Genomic DNA, 26,463 nt, shown 5'->3' on the forward strand with positions numbered 1-26,463 from the left:
CACTTGGAATTTCTAAGGACCTATTTTTAGTCTCTATTTTCAAAGAATGATAAAGCTCAGAAATAAAGTCTTAATTAAGATAACAAATATTGGCCATTAAAATGGAACCAAGACAAGACTCTAAAGTAATATATTTGTTAATAGTAAATCCACGTTTATGAACATTAGTGAATATTAGTAAATAGTTATCTTTCTTTTTAAGTAAATAGTTAAGTCAAAAGACTTGTAGATATCAAAATGTTAAAGATTATAAAAATCTAAAATATATTTAATAAGTAGCATGAAATGATTTTAAAAAGGAATTTCTAAGTTAAAGAATTTTTTATTAGAAAGGTACCATAAAATATAATGGAAAATAATATTTTGATCCTTTGAAGTAAGGTGGAAAGATAGAAGGATAGCTTTTGAATATTTACATGCACTAATGAATTATATGCCAGATATTCCTGAAATGATACCTAGTTCCCATTAAATCAGTACACACTCACTATATGAGCTATTTTTCTTCAGAACTGTATTTTGTGAGGAATCCATTTTTTATCACAGAAATTTAAATTTATTTAAATGTATACATATATTAATAATTGTATATGTTGAATCAAAATGCCTTATCTGTAATAAATACATTGTATGATATTAAAATGTTCATTTAAAAAAACAAAAGAGAAAGATAAAGAGTAAATCAGTTACAACATTTACATTTGGTATTTTATTGGGTAGATACGCAGCCTTTGAAATAGACAATTATCAATTTTGGTCTACAGTGATACATTTTGGTCATAACTTAATTCTATTTGTATTTCTCTTTAACTTTTTAACAGTATTCATAATAACTTAATTTTCATCATGTTTATCTAAAAACTCTGTATGTTATATATTATTAAAAGGATTTTTACTTCTTTTTGATTAAAAGTTTCTGCAAAGGGTAATACTTGAAACGTTAACTTGTTACCTTATCATTTTCAAATAATGAGTAAAGATGCATCTTTGTGAATATATTTTAAAATCTTGATTACTATAGTAGAAACAGACACTAGCAATGAAAGCTTGAATGTATTTCTATGACTCACATACAATGAATATTTCAAATTTTATTCTAGAGTATTTTTAAATATGCAGCAGAATACTACTGTTCTCTCTGAAATGATCCCTTTTTACAAAGATGAAACTTAACACATTATTTTTTATAATCTTTTGAGTATGATATTTGCATTCCAGAATTAATTAATGAATTATAAAAGATCCAGATACTTTTGATTGGTTAAAAAAATAAACATCTTTATTTGAATCCTTCTGATAGTAAAATAACCAATATACCAGTTAGGATTAAAATATATACTATTTGAACTACTGTTCTATATATATCAAAATTCATATGCTTTTTATAAATACACTTATCTATTTATCCTATAAAACTTAGCTTTAAAGCTATTACTGCTTTGGATATAAAACTGGCCTTCAGAGCATTATAGACTATAAATAAATGCTTCATTCTTCACCCACACTAACCTCTTCTAAAGAAAGCTTACCAGTAGTCTTGCACAGTAGTGAGCAATTTTAAAAACTATTAGGCATAGAGAGTAAAGGAAGATAATATTTATGTTAGAGCATTTTTCACCATAAAACATCTAAAAAGTTAAAAGTGAATGAATTACCTTTAAGCTATGGTCCTTATGGTTAAATTAATTTTCTAAATACCACATTTTTTAATATTTTAAATGACAAATATTTTACAATTCATGGAATACCTGGACAGCATTAATTTGCCTGGGAACTAAAATGCTATAGGGTCTTTCTGACCAAAAGTAAATGCCATAAATTGAAGAAGTTTATCTCAAAATGAGGATTAGGGTATTTACATACAAATAAATACCCAAATAACTCCTTTATCCCAAAAATAATGATATACCCTCAGATGTGTTTGCCATAGCCAAAATACAAATTACTTGTGTAAAATCTATCCTGCTGAGTAAACAATTATTTTTTAAATATAGCAAGTAATACAATTAATGTAAAACTTTCCAATGAATAGAAATTAAGATAATTATAAATCTAATGTGTAATTCTCAATATTCCCTGGTGCTTGCAAGTGTTCTTTAGCGTAACAGCAACAAAGGACTCCTTTAAATTGCATATATTTTTTAGCTTTATTTCAGATGCCGTGTAGCATAAGAACCCAGTGTTCAGAGATAAATGTGTAGCCATGGAAAAGGAATACAGAAAGGAATTAATTGCCCTATTAGGTAATGAATACTCAGAGGAATGAGCATTAGTGATTTATGGCTTGAAGTGCTTGGGTCTGATCATCATTTTGGCCTTTTTGAAGGAGGACTTATAGCCACCAGGGTGTGCCTCACTCATACCAGGCCAGGTGCCCCAGAAAATCCCATTACGGACACCTCTGTATTTTTGGTGATAATATTTGCCATTTAAGTTTGCAGAAAGACATGCATCAAACCACCAGCCTGAACTATAGAAGTGCCCACAGTTCCCAGAGGGATATCGATCATTGTCTCTATCTGGGGTGGTAAAAAACTTCATGTCGTGGTTGTAGTGTTTACTGAAACGTAAGGCATCTCCAGCTGTGCCATTATAGTTACCAACGTGTAAACGGTATTTGAGAAACTCATTGGCCACATAAAACTCATCATACAAGGCATAGAGTTTGACACCATTAAAGTCTTCAAGGTCTATTCTTAGAATCATCTCCTTACTCTTGGTCAGAAGGTGGATTTTATCATTCCCCAGCCAAAATTCTTTTCTGAGGTTTCCAAAGCCTGCTTTGTAGTCTTGCCATGTTTTGTTGAAGTTGGTGCTTCCATCGAGACGTGACTGCAGCACTGTCCAGCCTCCCCCCATGGTCTCCATGTCACAGTAAACTTCGAAGCTACTATTTTTGGGATCCGGTGTAACTCTGTAGGTTTCACTGCTCCTTTTGCCTATAGTGTAGTATTCGGAGCAATCTTTATAGATTAGATGTTGAACTGAAGGGAGAAGAAAAGAAAGACATTGGATTTTGTTAAATACATATATATATATGCATCTGAAGAATTCTTTGTATGTACAAAAGCAGCTTGACAGCTCCATCGATGGTGATAATGGAACCTTGCTCTGCTAAACTTACTTGAAACCATTCAGCAAATGCTTGTTAAGGCCTCAGAAAAAGAACCTGGTGTTACAAAGCAGACAACACACTCTTGGTTGGTAATAATTTTGACATCGACAACAATCAACAACAAGAAGAAGAAATAAAAAGAATAGTTTTAAGAATTTAGTCATTTTTAGCGAGGGCTACCCTCAATAGGCATTCTGCCAAAGGCTTGATAACGTTTTTACACTTAATCTGTACATGATCCTTATGATGTAGATACTATTGCAAATCTGCTGGTGACAGTATTTATATTCAAAGAGGATCAGTGGCTTGCCCAAGTTCGCAGAAGCATTAAGTGGCAGCGTCAGGACTGAGTTCTAGCTGGCTGCATAGCTTGTTCTTGTAACCACTGCATTAATTGGTCCTGAAAGTCAGATGATTCCAGCTCTCCTATTCCGCGCTTACAGAGGAACCAGAGGCTTCTCTTTCCTTTCACCTAAAGGGGCTGATGGCCTCTGCTGTCAGAAAGTGTTACAGGATATGTTCCAAATGACGTGTTAAAATTCTAATGCACAGCACTGATCATACATTCACATTTATTTTACTTGCTTGACCACTAAATAAAGAAGCTCAAAAAAAAGAAGCTCAAGTTAAAAGGAAATTTTTTCAATAATATTCCAATATTCTTATTACCCAAAGAAAGTATTTAGCCAGGCTTCATATATTTGATTTCTAGAAAGAAATGACAGGTGATTATGTTCCGAATAAAAATAATAATTAGGTAGCATGGTTCTGTAGGAATCCAATACAGGTATTTACTCCCAGATAATATTTATAAAAATCTATCCCAGAGAAGTTTAATATAGGCTGTCCCCCCCCCAAAAAAGTATACACACTTTGAATAATTATGATAATTTCAATGGGTTAAATCTAAACAGAAAGAAACTTCAATGAGCTATCAGCTGTTAAGGTGTGTATACTTTTTTGGGGGGGGGGGGGGCATAATAAATCTATTCATGCGTATTTAGGATTCAAAGTATTCTGATATTTTCCTAAAACTTTTAGTTAAAAAAAAAATAGACGAGAATCTAATGTGTGCCCACGGATGTCATCTACCTCTCCACCTTGCAGTGTGTAGGGTAACTTCAGATCGGAGCTGCCTCGTGTATTAGCAACAGAGGTCCTGAAAACCCCCACCTAAAATCACTGGCAGCTTCCCTGGGAATGGAGCAGGCATGAGGTACTCGTTCCAGATGAACGTGATCCCTGCCCTAAAGCACCATATCCCTTCCACCTCACATTCGTGATAAGTCCTAGACCTAATGCCCACATGGCTTTCCAAAGTGTAACAAGAGCATCAGCAGCTGTGGCCCCAGGAACTCAGATGCACAGCCAGGGTTTGGAGGAACCAGTGCCACAGCTGGTTCATGGGCAGAGCAGGCAGTTAGGTTTATTATCTTTGACACACATTTATTGAAGTTAATTCAGGTCACCTGGATGGTGAGGATGGGTTCTATTGTTACACGCTTGGATTCTACTAAAAGAGGGGGGAAGAAACAAGAATGTGCTCCTTCCCTGAGTGGCATTCCAAATCTCCCCTTACCATGTTTTTGTGTCACTAGGTCTCAAAGTAAAAAGTTTTACCCACACGTGAAACCATATGACTGCCTTTATTCCAGCTATTAAATCTCCCATTTTCACTAGGTATTTGGGGTTATCTACTGCAGATTACTTGCCAAGATCTTTCAAAGATCTCCTATTGCTACATGAGAAGGAGCGGTCAGCAGACCATAGAAACTGACTTTCTATGAACAGAGTACAACCGCAAATACTGCCTTGTCTCTCTCTATGTTTTCAAGCACTTAAGTAAAGAGAGAAGCTAAATGCACTAAAATGTTAAAAAATTCTATTTCTCTACAAAATTTATATGTAAATTTGACATCAGCCAAGTGCTTTGAAATTGAAAGTGCTTTCTAATGGCTACAGAACTAATCATGATTTTTGTAACTACCGTTTCTATGATCACACATTTGCAAAGATATTAGTATTTTCCACACTACCTGGGTGAATAAAAGGCTTAATTTATTTAACCAGTCATTTTTTTTTTTAACTTATTTGCTCGGGTGGTTAATGTTTATAAGTATTGTCTAGCTACCTAACATTCATGAACAAATGATAAGAAAATGGTTGTTATACATACCTGGACGTGATTGTATCTGTTCTTGACTGGGACACTTTGAACACTTCCCATCCAAACTATTGACCACAAATGTCAGATTTGCTACTTTGCTGTCAACATAATTTTCTACGTTGTTCATGTTTACAAGATTCAGCTTCTCCAGGCGACCCTGAAGCACGTCGATCTCGTCCTTGGCGTTCTTCAGGTCAGAGGACAGCTTGTTCACCTCGCTCTCCAACTCTGTAACTCTGTTGGCATCCGCCTCTCCCGGGTCTCGGTTGTCATCCGCCTGCAGTTTGCTGTCTTGGCAACATTTCTTCAGGCTGCTTACGATTTCCTTGAGGTTCTGGACTTCTTTGAACACCTCCTCCATCCTGCCGAACTGCTTGGGGAGCTGAATCGTCAGCGGGGGCAGGTTCACCTGGTAGGGGCATTCACCTCCCTGCTCGCATTTCCCTCTGCTCTCTAGCCTCACCGGGCAGGCGTCCTTGGCCGTTTCGTCTTTAATTTCTTCTGTGTCATTGTTTGCCGCAACCAAACAACTGTAAGCAGCCAGGACAGCCGAGCTCAGGCAGCACCAGGTGGCCAGCTTCATCTCCGCGGCGGCGCGCACCCCAGCAGGGAAGTGTGGAAGCGTGCTGGGCTGAAGCTGTTTTAACAGCCGCAGCTGCCCCGGCCTGACTCAGGCTTTCTGTTGTCAGCAAAGGGCGGGAGCACTTGCATCACAAGTTTCAGAAATGAGGAGTTGCCCTCAGCCAGCTCAGTTTGCCAAAAACTGTTCCTTATTCCCAATCAGAAGTACGCTCATCGGGATTCCTATGAATTGGTTGGATGCACATATTGAACAAATTTTACTTTCATCGTTTACTTGATAAAGCACAAGAAAAATCTTGTATTTCAAAATAATTATGCTCCAAGTAAATCATTTAATTGTACCTAACTCCACTAGAAAAAAAAATATTTTGAAGATACAAATTAAGTCCTAGTTATATTCACACTCTCTGAAGAACAGAAATACTTACAGAAACAGAAATAGTCCTGTTTTCCTTTTTAGTACATGGCATTGAGGGTCCTGCATTTTCTTCATGTTGGACATGCAGGTGAAATCTTAAAATTTTTTAAAAAAATATAACGAAGTGCATCCTTCTGACTTGTGCCATGGACTGTTTGAAAAAGGGAAGAAAACTGGGGGGGGGGGGGGGGGGGGCTGCTTTTTATTACTTTGACCATAACATAGTGTAGTAGAAATGACTAAAACACAGTTAAAAGTACATCATTGTCTTTCAACAAAACCAGCAGCCTCCTCCTCTGCCCCTTCCCATCTGTGAGGTTATGTTGTCATCTCCCAGAGCTGCCCAAGTGTAAGTCTTTGAACCGTGCCTGCCTCTGCTGGGATTCTTCTGTCTCCAAGCATCTTTGCCTGCCCTTCCCACTGGCAGTCCTGCTCTGTGAATCCTGCCTCTATCTCGGGCCCCATTCACCTGCTCTCTATGCCTCTTGGTGTAACACGTCAGCACTCAAGACTTTTCAGACTTCTGTTTCATATTTTTCAAACTTTTCTCCTCAGAGGCCAAGGGCAAGAAGGAGGAACAGGTTCAACTGGAGAAAACCACCTCCTTTTAATTTGTTTTGCATATTGGCATCTCACACAAGATTTCTTATTTAAAACAAAGCCTTTTATTGCTTTAAAAATAATTTCAAAATGACTGATGTGGATAAAAATCCAAATTCTTTATTATATTACTTAAGGTACTCTGTAATCTATCTCATATTTATTTCTTGAATTGACTTTCCTCTGTACCCTCTTCATTCCAGCCAAACTACCCTATTCATGTTCTCTAACTGTGTCCGGCTCACTTTACATTCCACAGCTGTATTTACTCCTGAATACTTAGGAGGCCTGGATCCCACCCCTGGATCTACCTCTTATCGGATATATAGATTATTAACTTTACTGAGCCTTGGGTCTTGTAACTGTGAAGGAGGAATTTGGCTATTTTTCCCTCGTACAGGAATGAGAGTTATAAAAACCTTTGAGTGGAGTGCTTCAGGGGGAAAAAAAAAAGTGTGTATAAAAGTAACATTCTTTCCAAATAAATTTGTCAAACATGTTCTACACACCCTATGCCTCATTTTTCCTCCATCTCCTTCCAGTCTTTTAAAAAATTAGGTTGTTTTCTCTTCATTTTATTCAATATATTCAAATCAGTTTTATACAATTTTTAAACTTTCTGATTAAAAATATCTATTTAGTCTCCTAATTTTATTTCTCTTCCCTTACCCACTTTCAAGCTGTGACACTCCCCTGTTGTGGGGGGAGACATAAATGAATGATTAGATAAATTTTAAAAGAAAGAGAATGATTATAATATAGATGATATAAAAAGCCCATATAATAAAAGGCTAATATGCAAATTGTCCCCTCAACAAGGAGTTCAACCAGGAGTTCGACCAGGGGTGGGGTCAGCCGGCGAACTTCCCCGCAGCCCCTCCCCCTGGCCGGCCTGGCCTGATTGACCCTGATCAGGGCAGGCCGGCCGGACCCCACCTGTGCATGAATTTGTGCATCAGGCCTCTAGTATTTTATAAAGTAGAAGCATAAAAACAAAGTAATATTTTAAAAGAAAGAATAAGATATTATGTAATAATATTGTATAAAGTAGAAATATATTGGAATAATGTTTAGTTTAAGGTACATTGTTAAATGCCCTTGACTGACTAGGGTATATATAAATCTATATAGTTAGCCAGTCAAGTACTTATTAAGGATCTTCTGTGTACTTGGACCTATGCTAGAACATATAGAAGATGTAAGCCATGGGCTCTTCCATTTGTTCATTCATTCATTTAATCCATCCATCCAGACATCATAGTAACTGAGCACCATCTACATGCAAGACTACACAGGCACTTAACCTACTAGAGAACAAATCATACAAAAATTCCTTTCCCTTCTTAGGAAGGTGTATTGAGGATCTTGTAGTTTCTTGTGGGACAATCAAGGAAATCAGAAACACTTTTAAACATCTCTAAATATAACAAAAGAGCAGCTTTCTGGCTCTTGTAATGGGCTTTGTTTCATGTGCTTGAATCCAGGATTTGCTTTCCTAGCACTACTGATAATTCTTGGGCCCTGCACACCCCCACTTAACCAAGGGCAAATAGCACAATCTCACCTGAAAAGGTTGAATATGCTGTGGAACTGGCTCCTGTCCCCTCAGGACCCATAAATAATTCCCAAGTAAAGGCAGAGAACTGCCTTATTAATCAGTTTTTGTTGACACTGATAGATGATCCTCTGGGCTCTCAATTTATAAAATCACTTACTCCAGGCAGACACTAAGTGACTACCAAATGAAAGGCTCAGTCTGCCTAGAGATTTATAACCCGTGGGGCCAGGGAGTGCTGTGCTATAATTAGTGCAAGAAGCTTTCACAAAAACAGTCTCACTATATCCTCCCCTCTCTACAAGTACTTGCAGATGAGAAAAACAAAACAAAAACCTCAAAGCAATCAATGACTTGCTCCTGGTCTTATGGTATTTAAGATACAGAGTTGGAGCTTGAACCTGGGTCTGATTCCAAAGTTCATGTCTTTTCTCCTACGCCACATAGCCAGGCATATTGGTAGCATGTTATGGAGAGCCTGGTGCTTAATCACTGCTTGGATCAGTGGGGAACCACTGGAGGTTTCTGAGCAAAGGAATAATATAATCAGTTAGGCACTTCAGAGAAATTAATTCATCAGTGAAATACTAGATGCATTGGAAAAGGGAAAGATTAGGCAAAGAGAGCAGTCTAGCCCTGACCGGTTTGGCTCAGTGGATAGAGCATCGGCCTGCGGACTCAAGGGTCCCAGGTTCGATTCTGGTCAAGGGCATGTACCTTGGCTGCAGGCACATCCCCAGTGGGGAGTGTGCAGGAGGCAGCTGGTCGATGTTTCTCGCTCATTGATGTTTCTGACTCTCTATCCCTCTCCCTTCCTCTCTGTAAAAAATCAATAAAATATATTTAAAAAAAAAAAATAGAGCAGTCTAGAGGCCATTGAAATACTCCAAGCCATTGTTTCCTAACGTGTGTTTCTTTTTTTTTTAAATATATTTTTTATTGATTAAGATATTGCATATGTGTCCTTATCCCCACGTTACCCCCTACCCCCCCCCCCCCACCGCTCATGCCCCCCCCCCACCCCCCCGTTGCCCGTGTCCATTGGTTAGGCCTATATGCTTGCATATAAGTCCTTTGGTTGATCTTTCCCCCTTACCCCCACCCTCCCCTACCTTCCCTCCAAGGCCCGACAGTCCAATCAATGCCTCTCCGTCTCTGGATCAGTCCTTCTTCATCAGTTTATGTTGTTCATTATATTCCACAAATGAGTGAGATCATGTGGTATTTATCCACTCTCCAGTTCCATTCATGCTGTGGTAAATGGTAAGAGTTCCTTTTTCTTCTTCCTCTTCTTAAAGAATACCTTTCAGCATTTCATATAATGCTGGTTTGGTGGTAATGAATTCCTTTAGCTTTTTCTGCCGGGAGCCGGTCCACGCTTGCTGTTTCAAGGGACCTGGCATATATGGCATACTGTTCTTAATATGTTTGCTCACCTTCTTGGCACTATGTGTTTTAACCAAGGTCTCTGAGAAAGGTTGTTTCCCCAGGTAGGGATTTTCCCCTGAAGTTAGGGAGGGAATAAAACCTCTTAACTAAGTGCCAGGTGGGTAATTAATCACTTTAACTACGAACAATCATGCTTAAGCTACATAATCTTTACTCCCTGGAATGGAGATAAGAAACGCCCTAACCTTTGTAATAGAGATTGATAGGATTGAATCAACTGGTATAAATACAGATGTAACAAGACAGCAGGACACAGAACTTAGAACACAGAACTTAGAATACAGAGCTTAGAACACAGAACTAAGAAGACAGAACCTACACAGAACCTACAGACAGAAGAACTTCGCTGGAGAGAACATGGCAAAAGATCCTGGACTGAACCTGACTACAGAAATTGGCAAGAGAACCTGACTAGAACCTGGTGACTGAACCTGGCTGGAGAACCTGGACAGAACCTGGCTGGAGAACCTAGCGAGGGAACATGGCTACAGAACCTGGCTGGAGAACCTGGAGAACCTAGCAAGAGAACATGGACTCAGAACCTGGCTGGAGATCCTAAGGAGAACCTCTCTGGAGATCCTGGCTAGGATGCTCATCAACTGAACACTGTCTCCGTGTCCTTCCTTCTTCGCCGACTCCATCCACACCTTTGGGGAACCCTGGACCCGCTGGGGTTGGACCCCGGCATTTTTCTTATCTGTGAAGCTCTTTATGTGACCTTCTATTCTGAATGATAGCTTTGCTGGATAAAGTAATCTTGGTTGTAGGTTCTTGCTATTCATCACTTTGAATATTTCTTGCCACTCTCTTCTGGCCTGCATGGTTTCTGTTGAGAAATCAGCTGACAGTCGTATGGGTACTCCCTTGTAGGTAACTGAGTTTCTTTCTCTTGCTGCTTTTAAGATTCTCTCTTTGTCTTTTGCTCTTGGCATTTTAATTATGATGTGTCTTGGTGTGGTCCTCTTTGGATTCCTTTTGTTTGGAGTTCTCTGTACTTCCTGGACTTGTAAGTCTATTTCTTTCACCAGGTAGGGGAAGTTTTCTGTCATTATTTCTTCAAATAGGTTTTCAATATCTTGCCCTCTCTCTTCTTCTGGCACCCCTATAATTCTGATGTTGGTACGCTTGAAGTTGTCCCAGAGGCTCCTTACACTATCGTCATATTTTTGGAATCTTTTTTCTTTTTTCTTTTTCGGTTGGGTCTTTTTTGTTTCTTTGTATTTCAAATCTTTGACTTGATTCTTGGGATCCTCTTGTCTGCTGTTGGATCTCTGTATATTATTCTTTATTTCAGTCAGTGTATGCTTAATTTCTAGTTGGCCCTTTTTCATATCCTCGAGGGTCTCACTAGATTTCTTGAGGGTCTCACTAAATTTATCGGCGGTTAATCATAAAATTCTTGAAAAACCTTATAAACGTGGTTTTGAACTCTATATCCAGTCGTTTGCTTTCCTCCATTTCTGTCATTTGTGACCTGTTTCTTTGTCTCTGCATTTTTTATGCTTCTCTGTGTTGGTAGAGTGGTTTTGTGTGCTAGGTGTCCTGTAGGGCCCAGTGGCTCAGCCTCCCCCATTACCTGAGGTGGACACTCTTGGTGCACCCCCTTGTGGGCTTTGTGCACAGTCTTGTTGTAGTTATGCCTTGATTGTTGTAGGATCACTGGGAGGAATTGACCTCCAGGCCAATTGGCAGTGAGAATCGACTGTGTCTGCAGTGTGAGAACTTCTGTGCTGAAGACACCCTTCTGGGGCAAGACTTGCTTCAGTGGGGCTTTGGTGCTCACTGAGTCTGCCCCCTGGGTGTGTCCCTTATGGATCTGAGGAGTTGTAATCCGGATGGTCCCCCTCTGACCACTGGGTACATTGGCTCTTGGAGGTTACCCAGCAGGAGCTATGAAGAGAACTGCAGATTCCCCTTCCTTTTTTGGAGTTTGGAGGTGCCCTGATGAAGCCCAGCTGTGAAGCAATGCAAGCTGCTGTGGGACCTTGGGCCTTCTCTTGGAAGTTATGGGTCTGTGGCCCAGCTGCAGTTTGTTAGGTAATTTTCAGGTTGCAAAGGGCCAGGGCATTCATATGCAAAAGCCTCTGCAGCAGCCTGGGTGGGGCGGGGTCTCAGGGAATCAAAGGGCGGAGCAAGGAACTATGGGGGATTCTCAGCCCTGCCCTAAGGGGCCGCGTGCATCTCAGTGTCCTGATAATTTAATTGCTGCAAGCACCTCTGAGGGAAAGCCGCCCTCGAGTTCCGAGTTCTGCCTGCTGCCAGACAGTCCAGTTTCTCCCCGTATGAGTCCTGGGTCCCCAGAGACTTCCTGGAACCGGAGTTCAGAGCAGTTGGGAGCTTGTGACTCCCTCCCGATTCAAAAAGACAGCTGCGTCCTCAGGTACCAGCCCCTTTCCGCACACTCTCGAGCCTCCGTACCTCTGCACTTTACTTCCGCAGCTCCTGACCCTCAATGTGCTTTTCTCCTTCCTTCTAGTTGTAGAATTTCCACTCCGCCAGCCTTCCTGTAAGTTCTGGATGATGTCCGTTTTGTCTGTTTATTGTGTTTTGAAGTTGTTGTAGGAGGCAGCAATTTCGGTGTTTCCCTATGCCGCCATCTTAGTTTCTCTCCCTAACATGTGTTTCTTGAACATGAGTGACCACATGCTGATGAATGTTATATGAAAACAGAGTTCCAGGACAAGCACCTCTGAAAAATATCAGTCTTATGCTAATGTGTATATGGATGGCCAAGAGGAAATGATGTATGCTGCATTTTTTAAACATTAATTAACAATAGAAACCTTTTATTTTCTAGGACAATTTTTTAAGAAATGAATCTTCTGCTAGAAGCCAGCAGGAAATAGTGAGAAGTGGTAGTGTGGTGGCAGGTGAACCAATGTAGTGGCAGGAGGAGTGGTAAAGGGGTTGCAGACATTATTATAAAGACTGATAGAAGAATTTTGGGACACCCTTTAAATTCCCCAGATCCATATGCTTTTAAGTTGCTAAAAAAAGCAACTTCTTCTTCCTCCTTACCCTCACTGCTTCACACTGCAGAAGCAATGATATAAAAAGGAGGGGGAAACGGGGATAACAGCAACTGTTAAAAAAAGTTTTAATATACAAGGTGGGGCAAAATAGGTTTATAGTTGTGATATGCGAAACAGTCTATTGTATTATTTATTAATTACTGTATTGTTTTCCATACAAACAACTGTAAACTTTTGCCCACTCTGTATTTACCTTTAGAATGTATTCTAAAATTTTCAGTGTTACAGCTATATCTTTATTCTGTGCATTCTGCAGAATCTGCAGCTTATTGAATTGATAAACCCTACACTCGTTAAATAAATTTAAAACCGAGGGAAGTTACACATGTCATTTTTATGAGATAAGGTTTATTTTAAAGAGCTCCTTTCATTCTAAACACTTCCCTTTTTTGCTTTGTAAGTGGGAGATTTTGGAGTGATGGTAGTTAGAAAGGTGGGTTACGAGGCTAAGAAATAAAACTAATAAAGGAGAGAAACAGGAAGCTTTCCTCTCTGCCCAGGCAGCATATATCCAACACAGCAGTGGTGGTTTATCGACGACTTCTGTGGTCTAAGTTGGAAAAAACCCCACAAAAAACCTCTAAAAGTTGTCATTTCAGAGTTAGCAAAAGGAGAGGCTAATGCCATGGCAAACTGGGAGGGAAGGAAGGGTTCAGAAAAGGCCTTGGTGTGCATACTGAACCCCTTCTAAGGCCAAAGACATTGCCTCTGCCCACGGCTGGATCTGGCTTGAAATATGTTGATCTGTAGCTTAACCCTCCACTAAGTTAGGGATATGTCTGTTTTTTCACCCTTGCCATTCCCAGGGGTAGGTACAGAGCATGGTTCAATAAATGCAAAATAAGTGTTCACTGAATGAATGAATACCTAAAACGAGGTAGATCTTTATAATCTTCCCTTGGAATTAATTTTTTAATTAAAGGACAGTCTATACTTATGTTTACATTTTAATGATTTGCTTTGCTATTATATGGCTTCTAATTAATAATATTTAGAGTCACAAACACCTGAAAAGGATCTTAAAGACCTCTAATCTGACCTTCTCATATTATAGATGAGAAAACTAAGGCCTAGTTAAATGGCAAGATAGTGGAAGAGTCCTCACTGAAAACATGGGTTCCATGACTACCATCCTAAGGCTCTTTTTGAGATGATCACAGTAATGAATGGAAATGTATTTTAAATTTATGTTTATATGTAACTGTGCAGCTTGTGTGTCTATTTTGTCATCTTTTTTCTGAAACAGCAATTGTTGAAGCTAAACTTTGTGTCACTTGTAATTAAAAACACCTGCTATGCCATTTGTACATATAAACATGATCAAAAATAATCTTGTGTTAAATACATAAGCCCAGGAAAGCTGTGATAAATAATCATAAATACTTTAAAATAAGGACCAAGCAACTTAACATCTGTTGATAATGATCATGAAGTGGTTTCTTCTGCTCTGAAGTTTTCACTAAAAAGAACAGGAAATTACTCAAATCATAGATATTATCAAACTAAAAGCAGAAAAATAAATAAACAAAATAATATTCTTTAGAATGCTATACTTAAATCATATAGAAAGATTTCCTTAAAAGAACCTGGATGATGACCTATCAGTGTATTTCAATGTTTGCTATTAACACTAACATTTACCCCTTTCATAAATTTTCTTTAGTTACCAACACAATGGAAATCACCTTTAAATTAACATTTATTGAGAGTTCACATGCTGACATATATTTCATAAGATAAACTCAAGTCTTTTAAAAACGTGTTTCAAAGAGAGCAAGGACAGGCATTTAAAAGACATGCATTCAGCATGAAATTATTCAATTAGCATGGAGTTAGTTGAATATTTTTTACTTTTCCATAAAAATTTAAGATGCACACTATTCTTATGAAGTGAAATATTAAAATAAATTCTTAAGCTATATAATTTATATGTATATAATTACAGCATATACATATTATGTAACATAAAATGTATATAAATGTAATATGTTATATAAAATATAAATTCATATTTACATATTAAAGAAGTCAAAGCTATGGTTTTTGTAATAATATAGAGTTGATCCTCATTATTTATGACTTCTGTATTTATCAATTCATCTACTCATTAAAATTTGTTTGTAATCCCAAGATAATACTTGTGGGCTTTTGAGATAATTTGTAGACATGTGTAGGGTGGTTGAAAATTTGGTAGCCCAATGCATATTTCCAGCTAAGTTCAAAAAAGGCAACACTCTGCTGTCTTATTTTAGCTCTCATACTGTAAAGCAGTGTCCTTGTTGTGGTCTAATTATTACATTTTTTTATTTTTGTGCTTTTTGTTGGTGATTTTACTGTTTAAAATGGCTCCTGAGCTTAGCAATAAAATGCTGCCTAGAGTTCATAAGTACAAGAAGGTTGTAATGTGCCTTATGGAGAAAACACATATTAGATAAGCTTCCTTTTCCTTCAGGCATGAGTTATAGTTCTGTTGGTTATGAGTTCCATGTTAATAAATCAAAAATAGCCCTGGCAGATGTTGTTCAATATTTAGAGCATTGGCCTGTGTAATGAAGGGTCATGGGTTTGATTCCTGGTCAAGGGTATGTACCTGGGTTGCAGGTTCACGCCCCAGCCTCAGTCTGGGTGCCTGCAGGAATCAACCAATCGATGTGTCTCTCTTACATTGATGTTTCTATCTCTCTCGCTCTCTCCTCTCCCCCACCCTCTTTCCCTCCTTTCCATTCTCTCTCAATGGAAAAAATACCCTTGGGTGAGGATTAACAAAAACCAAACCAAAACAAAAAATCAACAATATATTATTTTTACCCTTTTTTATTTTTAAATAACAGTTGACATATCCTATATAATAAAAGGATGACACTCAAATTGACCCTAACAGCAGAACAACCGGGAACGACTGGTCACTATGATGTGCACTGACCACCAGGGGGCATATACTCAATGCAGGAGCTGCCCCCTGGTGGTCAGTGTGCTTCCACAGGGGGAGTGCTGCTAAGCCAGAATCCAGCTCATGGCTGGCCAGTGCAGTGGCGGTGGTGGGGAGTGGGCCTAACCTGTCAGTTGGATATCCCCCAAGGGTTCACAGGCTGCCAGAAGGATATCTGACTGCCAGCTTAGGCCTGATCCCCCAGAAGGTGGGCCTAACCTGGCAGGAGGACATCCCCCAAGGGCTCCTGGACTGCAAGAGGGCGCAGGCCAGGCTGAGGGACCCCTGAGTGCATGAATTTTTGTGCACTGGGCCTCTAGTAATAATATATTAGTTTCAGGTGTATAACCGTGTGATTAGACATTTATATAACTTACAAAGTGATGACTCCAATAAACTGGTACCCATCTGATACCACATATATGCCGGGAGCCGGTCCATGCTTGCTGTTTCAAGGGACCTGGCATATATGGCATACTGTTCTTAATATGTTTGCTCACCTTCTTGGCACTATGTGTTTTAACCAAGGTCTCTGAGAAAGGTTGTTTCCCCAGGTAGGGATTTTCTCCTGAAGTTAGGGAGGGAATAAAACCTCTTAACTAAGTGCCAGGTGGGTAATTAATCACTTTAACTACGAACAATCATGCTTAAGCTACATAATCTTTACTCCCTGGAATGGAGATAAGAAACGCCCTAACCTTTGTAATAGAGATTGATAGGATTGGAATCAACTGGTATAAATACAGATGCAACAAGACAATAGAACACAGAACTTAGAACACAGAACTTAGAGACAGAACTTAGAATACGGAACCAAGAGAGACAGAACCTACACAGAACATTCTCTAGAGACAGAAGAACTTCGCTGGAGAACATGGCAAAAGATCCTGGACAGAAACTGGCCTCAGAACCTAGAGACAGAACCTAGTGAGAGAACATGGCAAAAGATCCTGGACTGAACCTGACTACAGAAATTGGCAAGAGAACCTGACTAGAACCTGGTAACTGAACTTGGCTGGAGATCCTGGCTGGAGATCCTCGCTATGCTGATCAACTGAATGCTGCCTCCATGTCATTCCTTCTTCGCCGACTCCGTCCACACCTTTGGGAACCCCTGGACCCGCTGGGGTTGGACCCCGGCATATATATTTATTACAGTACTATTGACTCTATTCCCCATGCTCTGCTTTATATCTCCCTGACTATTCTGTAACTACTAATTTGTACTTCTGAATGCCATCACCTTTTTGGCCTATCCCCCTAACTCCTCTCCCATCTGGCAATTGTCAAAATGTTCTCTGTATCTATATGAAAACTTTTTTTAACAGTTGCTGTTATCCCCGTTTCCCCCTCCTTTTTATATCTTTGCTTCTGCAGTGTGAAGCAGTGAGGGTAAGGAGGAAGAAGAAGTTGCTTTTTAGCAACTTAAAAGCATATGGATCGGGGAATTTGCTTTCTCTTTTCTACGGCATGAGAGGAGGAGTCTGGCCTGGCTTGGAGAATCTAGGCCACGTTTAAGTTGCTCTTCCTCGCCTCTCCACAAATAGCCAACATCTGCTGCTTATTATGTGGCCCATCTTCTCTAACCTTTCTAATTCCCACCCAAACACAGAAGACAGGAATATAGTGTAAAGGAATGAAAGGGAGCCCAGAGAGATGAACGTGGTGGGGTAAAGATGGCAAAGAAACAGAGAAGAGAGACTTGGGGGAAAAGCGGGGAGAGAAATTGGATCATGGTAGGAGCTGCACCACCAGCCTCTATTTAACGAAGACATTAAGTCCATACGTAAAGCTAATTTTATAGGATTTTTGTGTTCCAGAGTGGACATGGAAAGAACAAAGTTAGAGTATGTTATTAGGGCATCAAAGATAAACGCCTTCTCCATCATTTTGACAATGGCCAGTCATGCTTCAGATTGCATTCTTATATTGCCCATCAATAAAGTGAAATACCTTTTTAGAACATACAAGTTCCTAACAGCTTAACTTTCTAAACAGTGTGAGTTTTTAGCCAACATGCCCAATTTCCCAAAGTTTGAAGGAGTTTTGCTGTGCAACTATTTGCTTTCTTAACAATTTGTTGTAAATTTTTTTTAGTTTCTCATATTTTAAAACACCAGTACTACAACTCATAGCAAAATAACATTGTCAGTTGGAAGTTGACTATACTAGATATATATTCCAGTAATTAATGTAACATATTTGGAACAAAGAGAATTTAGAGTTTACTAAAACTATTTTAATGCTAAATAGCGATTTCAAGCTTATCCTTCATGGTGCCATAAAACCTCAGGAAATGACGTTCCATGTTATCGAAACCAGTCCCTTCATTTTACAGCTGAGTAAACAGATCTGAGGGAAGCCTAGAAGACCTGTCCAAGCCTGACCAAGTTTGCTCAGATTCCAAAGTTTCAGCCCATCGATTCTAGACTGACCTCTATGGTACCCTTAATTTGTCGCTGACTATAGAAAACATGCCACAAAAGTACAGTTTACCCACATTAAAACTTTCTTAGCACAATGTGCCTGGGATTTTAGAAATCAAGACAGTTTCTTCAGGTCTTTCAAAATAATTGGGAGTTCCCTCATACTATTCACATACCTCGCTGTACATGAAAATGATTCAGACAATTTCTCCAATATATGCTAATATGTCTCTATAAATTTTTTTATTTGCCTTTTGATATTTATGTTTCTATGAGCTGTCTGGCTTAGAGTATAAATTCTTAGAATAATAATTTAAAAAAAAAAAATCCTGTGCCCCACTCTGCCCAGAGCTGCATTCTAGAAAGCCTATGGCTTTTCCCTGAAATATTTTCTCTGAAAAAAATTATTTTATAATACAAATAAAATTCTTGCTCATTGTAAAAAAAAATTAGAAATGCATATGATAACTGTAACCCTACTACTTTTTTATTGTTGTTAAATATCAATAAGGTGGCCATTTTAACCATTTTTAAGTAAATAGTTCAGTGGCATTAAGTGCATTCACTTTGCTATGCATCAGTGCTGTTTATCTCCAGTACTCTTTTATCAGCCTGTACTGAAAGTCTGCAGCCATTGAACATGAACCTCCCATGTCCCATCTCCTGGTAACCACTGCTCTACTTTTTGTCTCTGTGGTTTTGATTATTCTAGGTACCTCGGATGAGTGAAATCATACAATATTTGTCCTTTACTTTCATAGAGGCTTAATATGAGTCACATTGAAATATATGCGTATATGGTGGAGTGGGAGGCAAGACCACTTTCTAAATGTTGCCATATAGTTTCATTCGGAGGCACATAATACTGGTTTTCTCCCTTTTGTTGAGGTCACCAGCCAGTGGATCCTTGTCTGGATCCATTCATTAGGGATTGCAAAATGATAATTTTGTAATATTATCATTTCTTCTTCATTTATTAATTAGAATTCTCCTAAAAAGAGAAACTTCTTTTCACCAATGATTTGGCTACCCTGAGGTAGAATTCGTGCAGGAGAGTCATGATAAATACTTGATTTATTCCCTTGATATACCAGTGTTCAAAATGCTTAATTGATACTATCCTCCAAAGGTGAGAGGTTTATTTCTTTTTATTATAAATTCATACATATTAACAAAAGGAAGATAAACAATCCAATTAAAAAATGGGCAAAGGACCTAAATAGGCGCTTTTTGAAAGTAGACATACAGAAGGCCAAGAGACATAGGAAAACATGCTCAAAGTCACTAATCATCCGAGAGATGCAAATCAAAACAACAATGAGATACTATCTCATACCTGTCAGAATGACTATCATCAACAAATCAACAAATGACAAGTGCTGGCGAGAATGTGGAGAAAAAGGAACCCCCGTGCACTGCTGGTGGGAATGCACCCTGGTGCAGCCACTGTGGAAAACAGTATGGAGTTTCCTCAAAAAATTAAAAATGGACCTCTCATTTGACCCAGTAATCCCACATCTAGGAATATATCCTAAGAAATCAGAAACACCAATCAGAAAGGACATCTGCACCCCTATGTTTGTAGCAGCACAGTTTACAATAACTAAGATTTGGAAACAACCTAAGTTCCCATCAGCAGATGAGTGGATTAGAAAACTGTGGTGCATCTACTCAATGGAATACTATGCTGCTGTAAAAAAGAAAGAACTTTTGCCATTCGCAACAGCATGGATGGACTTGGAGAGCATTATGCTAAGAAAAATAAGCCAGTCAGAGAAAGATAAATATCACATGATCTGACTCATTTGTGGAATATAATGAACATAAACTGATGAACATAAATAGATCCAGAGATAGAGAAGCATCAAGCAGACCATCAAACTTCAGAGGGAAGGCAGGGGAGTTGGGTGGGGGGCGGGGGGGGTTAAGAGATCAACCAAAGGACTTGTATGCATGCATCTAAGCATAACCAATGGACACAGGGGTGTGAGGGCATGTGCCCGGGGGGGAGGGGGTGTCCAGGAAGAGTTCAATGGAGGAAAAAGGAGACATATGTAATACTATATGTAAGACTTTAAACAATAAAGAACTTTAAAAACAGAAATATTGGGAATAAATATTGGGGGGAAAATGAGAAACAGAATAGGATCATAGTCAAATTCCTACAAAGCCTCTCCCCAGCTTTGTGACACTGCTCAAGTTACTCAACAGTTTTTTGTTTTGTTTTAAATTTTGTATTATAATGCTTATTTCATAGGGTTATTGTGAGAACTAAATAACAACATCCAAAAGTACTTAACATAATAAATGTCAATCACTCAATGAATAAATAAATGTTAATCGTTACTTTCAATAAGATATAAGAGAAGAATTATTAATTTGTACTTTTCATGTATTTGTTTGATAAATGTGTATTGAACAACTTTATTTCATGAATTATTTAGTGAATATTTATTGAAGACTTATTTGCTCAATGCTCTCATGTACTCTTCCTTTCACTGACTCAACAAGTACTTATGAGTGGCACATGAGCTAGACTTTGGCAATGTAATAATGGGAAAGATGGACATGGTCCCCACTTTAATAAAACTTCCAGTCTTCCATCTTACCAGAAGTCATAAATTATGCTATTTTTGAATAAGTTATTTTTATATCGACAACGCCCCTTTTAGAATCTCTAGTGTGCTAGTGATTGATTTGCCTGGAAATGATTTACTTATTGGACTACATTACTGAATGTTCACTTCCTGTTTAGCTCAAACCACTACTAAAATGATAACTGCTGGGGTAAGTTCAGAATTTATCTGCACTTCCCTTACAAATTACAATTTGCTTTTTTTTTGTCAGAGCTCATAAAGTACAGAGCCAAAGGGAACATTAGTTCCCAGGGAAGAAAACGTTCTTTATGTTAACGGAATGTTTCCTGTTTTCAAGCCCCAACAAAATTTAGCTGACTGACACATTTTTTTCAGTGTCTTCATAGTCTTTTCAGGTTATATTTTGTTTCATGGTGGGGTTTTTTAATTGAAAATACATTTGAATACCCAAGTAACAAAATATTTCAATTTAAGTAACTTTTAAATATTTCAGTTAGTCAAAAAAGTATCAGACTCATGTTTATTTGATCTTTTCATAAAATTATTAGAAGCAAAAGTGGAAAAACAGTAAGAAAATCTCAGAAACTTTAAAACATTAAGGGTGCAGTCATACACCCTTATGCTAAGGAAGGTACAGAGATAGGCAAGGGAAAGATACAACACTGAAGAATATGACATTCCAAAATGTCTGTGCAAGAATTTTGTAAGTGGAGCCATTCTCTCAATCAATTGAATATTTTCTACCTTTAAATATACACGTTCTATATCAGGGTCCCAATCTCAAATGCCTACAAGGTCCATAAAAGTAACATAAATGAGGGAAACAGCCTAGGTGTTATGTTAGTGGGGTAGACAATGCTCCTTTTAAAAGGGGCAGCCCTTTCAAAGTACCTCTAAAGTCAGTCTCAGCTAAACACCAATTAATTGCTGTAAAGTTAGAATGTGAATCCAGTGTTATCAAATCTAATAATTTTTCAAGAGAGGCTGACAAGTCAGATTTTTTTTTATGGCAAATACATCAATTTTTAATTGTGCATACTAAAAATATCTGCAGAATGGCTGCTAGTTTATAGTCTCTGGCATGAAATACACCCTTATAGCATGGATTAAAGTCTATCTTACATATTTTAAGAGATGTAAGTAGTATCTTTCCTCCTTTTTCTGATACAGAAATCTGTAGAAATAGTAACATATCCCTAAACTGTTACAACCTATTATGAATAACTGGAAATGTGGCGTTTCCATGAAATTAGGCTATTTATGTTTGCCAGAAAGCACATTAAAATATTTTGTAATAGTTAACTTAGTGAACTAGAAACAGCTGTGTTTGGTGAAATGTTTGTTAGAATCTATTTTTAAGCCTTTTAAAATTTTTATTTTACTTTGCTTGAGTATCAAAGTTGGTGTCAAGTGAAAAAAAAGCTAAAACTATACTTAGTCGACATTATATAGTTTTCTCCGCTTTCTCAAAAACTAAGACAAGCTAAAGAACTATGTCTCTAAATATCATATAAACCAGATTTCTTGGAAAATTGTTAATTTCTGAATATTCCACCCTTTTCTGAGGAAATTCCAGAATAATCTGTTACATAATTGCTATGGGTAATAACCATCCATCTGTTACCATTCATTATAGTAATTCAAGAAATTTATAAGGTGAGTAATTGGTTCATATTAGTTCATAAACAAAAAGATTCTGAGGATCTAATTTTAGGTTTAAATGTAACACTTTATAATACACATTTAGTTATTTAAAAATTCTATTATCTTGCCCTTTAAAGAGTTTTTGTTAGGATTCAAATATTTAGATATTGGATTTTCTGGTTTATTAATGGATTTGAATCTCTCTGAATCTTAAATTTGGCCCACCCACCTTTAGTAGCTGTTTATGTTGTGTAACTATGGGCCGAGTTAAGCGTCCTTAGAAGTAGATCATGTAAGCACCTTCCCTGGGTGGCAAGCTGTCAAGAGAAAATGTTTGATACGTTTTCCATTCAGAGGCTTTTTATAGTCCATTCCAACCTGTATCGGGAATGTGTATTCCACAAACAACAAACCAATCCACAAATCTCCCACAATCAGCTTTAGGTTTATGTCCTCCTAAGCCAGCAGTTCTCAACCTGTGGGTCGCGACCCCTTTGGCGGTCGAACAACTCTTTCACAGGGGTCGCCTAAGACCATCCTGCATATCAGATATTTACATTACGATTCATCACAGTAGCAACATTACAGTGATGAAGTAGCCACGAAAATAATTTTATGGTTGGGTCACAACATGAGGAACTGTATTTAAAGGGCCAGAAGGTTGAGAACCACTGTCTAACTTCACATATGTGTGCACTTGCACACACATGCACACACACACACACACACACACACACACACACACCCTTCAGGTTGCAGGTGTTTCTTCTAGACTGATTTCTCTCTATTCTTTATATTGTTTCAGCGATGTCCTTAATGATCATTTTGGCCCAATTCACATGTGCATGAGGAAATGGAAAGCCATACTTTGAGATTGCCTTCTGTGATATGCTCTACCCTTCATGCCACACCCCACTTTGCCAGCTACTGATAGATTCTTCAGACAGGTGTTAAGCACCTGCTGTATGCCATGTACTAGGAAAGCTGCTTGGGGCACTAGAATGAGCCCTGCCTTCAGAGAGCTTCTTATATGGAGGACAGATGTGTGAGCATGATTTCAACACAATTGAGGAATGAGTGACATATTCCTCATTCATTATATATTTGAAGTACCTTAATGGGATGCAGTCTTCTAGATACTTAGGGTACACCAAGCGAACAAGAGAGCCAAAGATATTCTGCCCTAACTGGAACATCTGAAGAAAGGTTTACGCCAGGATTATGAGGATTAGCCTTTATTTTCATGGTTAATCATTGTAGTTAACAAAATGGAATGGCTTCTATGCACTAGCAATAAACAATCCAAAAATGAAGTTGCAAAAAAAAAATTAATTTATAATAGAATAAAAAAGAATAAACTACTTAGAAATAAACTTAATAAAAATTAAACGGCTTGTCTAAATATGCTGCCAGGATTAAAAACAAAAAACCCTTACCAGCGAATTAGCAAGAATGGAACTCACACATCCCCATATGCTGCTCCCAAGTTTCCATTTTATGGTATCAGTGGGGAAGTCCAAGCTGAAGCTTTGAGTTTTTGTTCTTTTTTAAAGAACACTTCTGTGATTCGCAGTAAAAGGCTTCATTGTCCGTCACGATCTGCCTGCTACAAGGGGAAGTGGAGGGTAGTGCTGCCGCACCACACTGCTGGGCAGCACAGCTTCCCGGACGCCTCTATGCTAAATAAACAGTTACTCACGAATACTGGAAATTGTATTGTGGGCAGAAGCATCCTCAAAACAGGAAGGTGGGCACCAGAGGCCCCAGGGTTCTTTGTTGTGGGTAGTGGCTATGTCCCTTTCCTGAAACCCCAGAGCTTAGAGCTGGGAGACACTGGCTGACAGCCGGATAAGAGGGGCGGTTCCCTCAGCACACAGGAGGAGGTCTGAAAGGTGGGCACGCACACCTACTCAGCACATAGAAAGCAGCCAGTCCCAGGAATCCAGCCCCCTGCTCTCTGGGGTCAGCCAGAGACAGACCCGTAGGACAGGGTCAGGGCAGGACAGTGAGATGAACAATTTACCAGCTGTGGACATCTTCAGGCGTTAGTGATCCTGGTGCGGGAGGTGCTCTGGTCTCTAAGGGTCCCAGCTCCATGTAGGTTTCTCACTGCCTAAGCCCTCTCCAGCACTTTAAAGGTGCCCTACGGCTGGGACTTCTGCATGTGAAGGACTGAAAGCTACACAGTCAGAGTCAACTGGCAGCACAATTTTTCTGCGAATCCTGCCCCCACCCCTATTCTTCTGGTTCCTGTCTTGTGACTTTAGTGAATCACTGGCTTTAACCTGGCTCTGTTTCCTGACTCTGATAATCTCCTGACGCTTATTTCAACAGCCCTCGTGGCTTTGGTCCGGTGAGGTTCACCCTTTGAAGTTCTTGAAGAGGCAACTGGGTTTCCATCTGGCTTGTTCACTGCCTTCCAGGCTTACAGCTACCAACGCTCCCCAGGATCTTTGGAAGTAGGGGGAAAATAATGTTAAACAGGGTTAATAATTGTTAAAGTTTCAAGCAGTTGCACTTTTACTGGGACAAATATGAATTTTTAAAGCAATACCACTCATTAGCATTTTTGTGCTTAGGCATGCTTTTTACCGAGTTGGCTGTACATGTTATCTTAAAGTTATTGTGACTTAACTTCGAAGTCTTACATATAGCTAAGCACCTGCATTACTCACCCACAATGTCCATTACATCTGATACCTCCCCTCTTGGGAAGCCCTGTTGTCACTTGCGGCCTCCTGGTCACATTCCTGTGGTGGGCCACCAAAGGAGGAGCAGGCAACTGTGAGACAACAGCCCCGGATCTCTGCCAACCACACAGAAGGGAGAGGAGAAGCTGTGGGTGAGGAGCCAGTTTTGCGTGGCAGATTCTTTGCTCTTTCAAGTCTATGTTTAAGCCAAGTTACTTTTCACTATTCCTCCTTTTCCATTGCCTTCTCGGACAGGTAAATTAGAATGGAAGTGAATGAGTAAATAAGACTTCCCCCAACTAGATCACTGGCTTTTTTTTAAGTTTAAATAAAAAACAGTTTAAGATGGCCAGGAGACATATAAAAAGATGCTCAGCATCACTATTCATCAGAGAAATGCAAATTAAACTGCAATGAGATATCACCTCACACCTGTCAGAATGGCTCTCATCAATAAATCAACAAACAACAAATGCTGGTGAGGATATGGAGAAACGGGAACCCTCAGCCACTGTTGGTGGGAATGCAGGTTGATGCAGCCACTGTGGAAAGCAGTATGGAGCTTCCTTAAAAAATTAAAAATGGAACTTCCTTATGACCCAGCAATTCCACTTCTGGGAATATATCCTAAGAATCCTGAAACACCAAGTTGAAAGAATATGTGCACCCCTATGTTCATTGCAGTGTTATTTACAATAGCCAAGATTTGGAAGCAGCTCAAGTGCTCATCAGTAGATGAGAGGATAAAAAAGCAATGGTACATTTACACAATGGAATACTACTCAACCGTATTAAAAAAAAAAAAAAAAAAAAAAGGAAACCTTACCTTTGCAATAGCCTGGATGGATCTGGAGAGTATTATACTAAGTGAAATAAACCATTCACAGAAAGACACATACCATATGATTTCACTTATATGTGAAATATAATAAACTAACAAAAGAAACAGACGTATAGATACAGAGAACAAAATGACAGCTGTCAGAGGGGAGAGGGTTGTGGGGCTAGCTGAAAAAGGTGATTAAGCAAAAAATAACTTCATAGATTCAGGCAATAGGATAGGGAGGTAGAAGAGGGTAAAGGGGGGATAAATGATAATGGAAGGAGTCTTGACTTGGGGAGGTGAACACATAATACAATATACAGATACTAGATTGTAGAATTATACACCTGAAATCTATATAACTTTATTGACCAAGGTCATCCCAATAAATTCCAGAGATCTGCAGAAGAGCACTGATCAGTGCATACTTTCTGGA

General features: G+C 38.8%; 2 protein-coding genes across 2 annotated transcripts in view; one reads left to right on the forward strand and one right to left on the reverse strand.

The window, feature by feature from the left end:
- The window catches only part of CCDC146 (coiled-coil domain containing 146), a 112,828-nt gene that overhangs the window by 37,984 nt on the left and 48,381 nt on the right, over window positions 1-26,463 (forward strand). The gene's annotated exons all lie outside the window — the stretch shown is intronic.
- On the reverse strand, window positions 534-6,049 carry FGL2 (fibrinogen like 2). The gene is made up of 2 exons (XM_036327621.1): window positions 5,292-6,049; window positions 534-2,984 (listed from the first exon to the last, which is right to left on the reverse strand). The coding sequence occupies exons 1-2, from the start codon at window positions 5,863-5,865 to the stop codon at window positions 2,278-2,280; spliced, it is 1,281 nt and encodes a 426-aa protein (XP_036183514.1). The 5' UTR covers window positions 5,866-6,049; the 3' UTR covers window positions 534-2,277.

Source organism: Myotis myotis, unplaced genomic scaffold (genome assembly GCF_014108235.1).
Source record: "Myotis myotis isolate mMyoMyo1 unplaced genomic scaffold, mMyoMyo1.p scaffold_m19_p_11, whole genome shotgun sequence".
NCBI lineage: Eukaryota > Metazoa > Chordata > Mammalia > Chiroptera > Vespertilionidae > Myotis > Myotis myotis.

What these genes read in the sequence shown, in the direction of transcription:
- FGL2 (XM_036327621.1), bottom strand. Translation starts at nt 5,865, where the DNA reads ATGAAGCTGGCCACCTGGTGCTGCCTGAGCTCGGCTGTCCTGGCTGCT. An exon ending in ACAGATACAATCACGTCCAG is followed by an intron (nt 2,985 to 5,291) that starts GTATGTATAACA and finishes TTCTCCCTTCAG; the next exon opens with TTCAACATCTAATCTATAAA.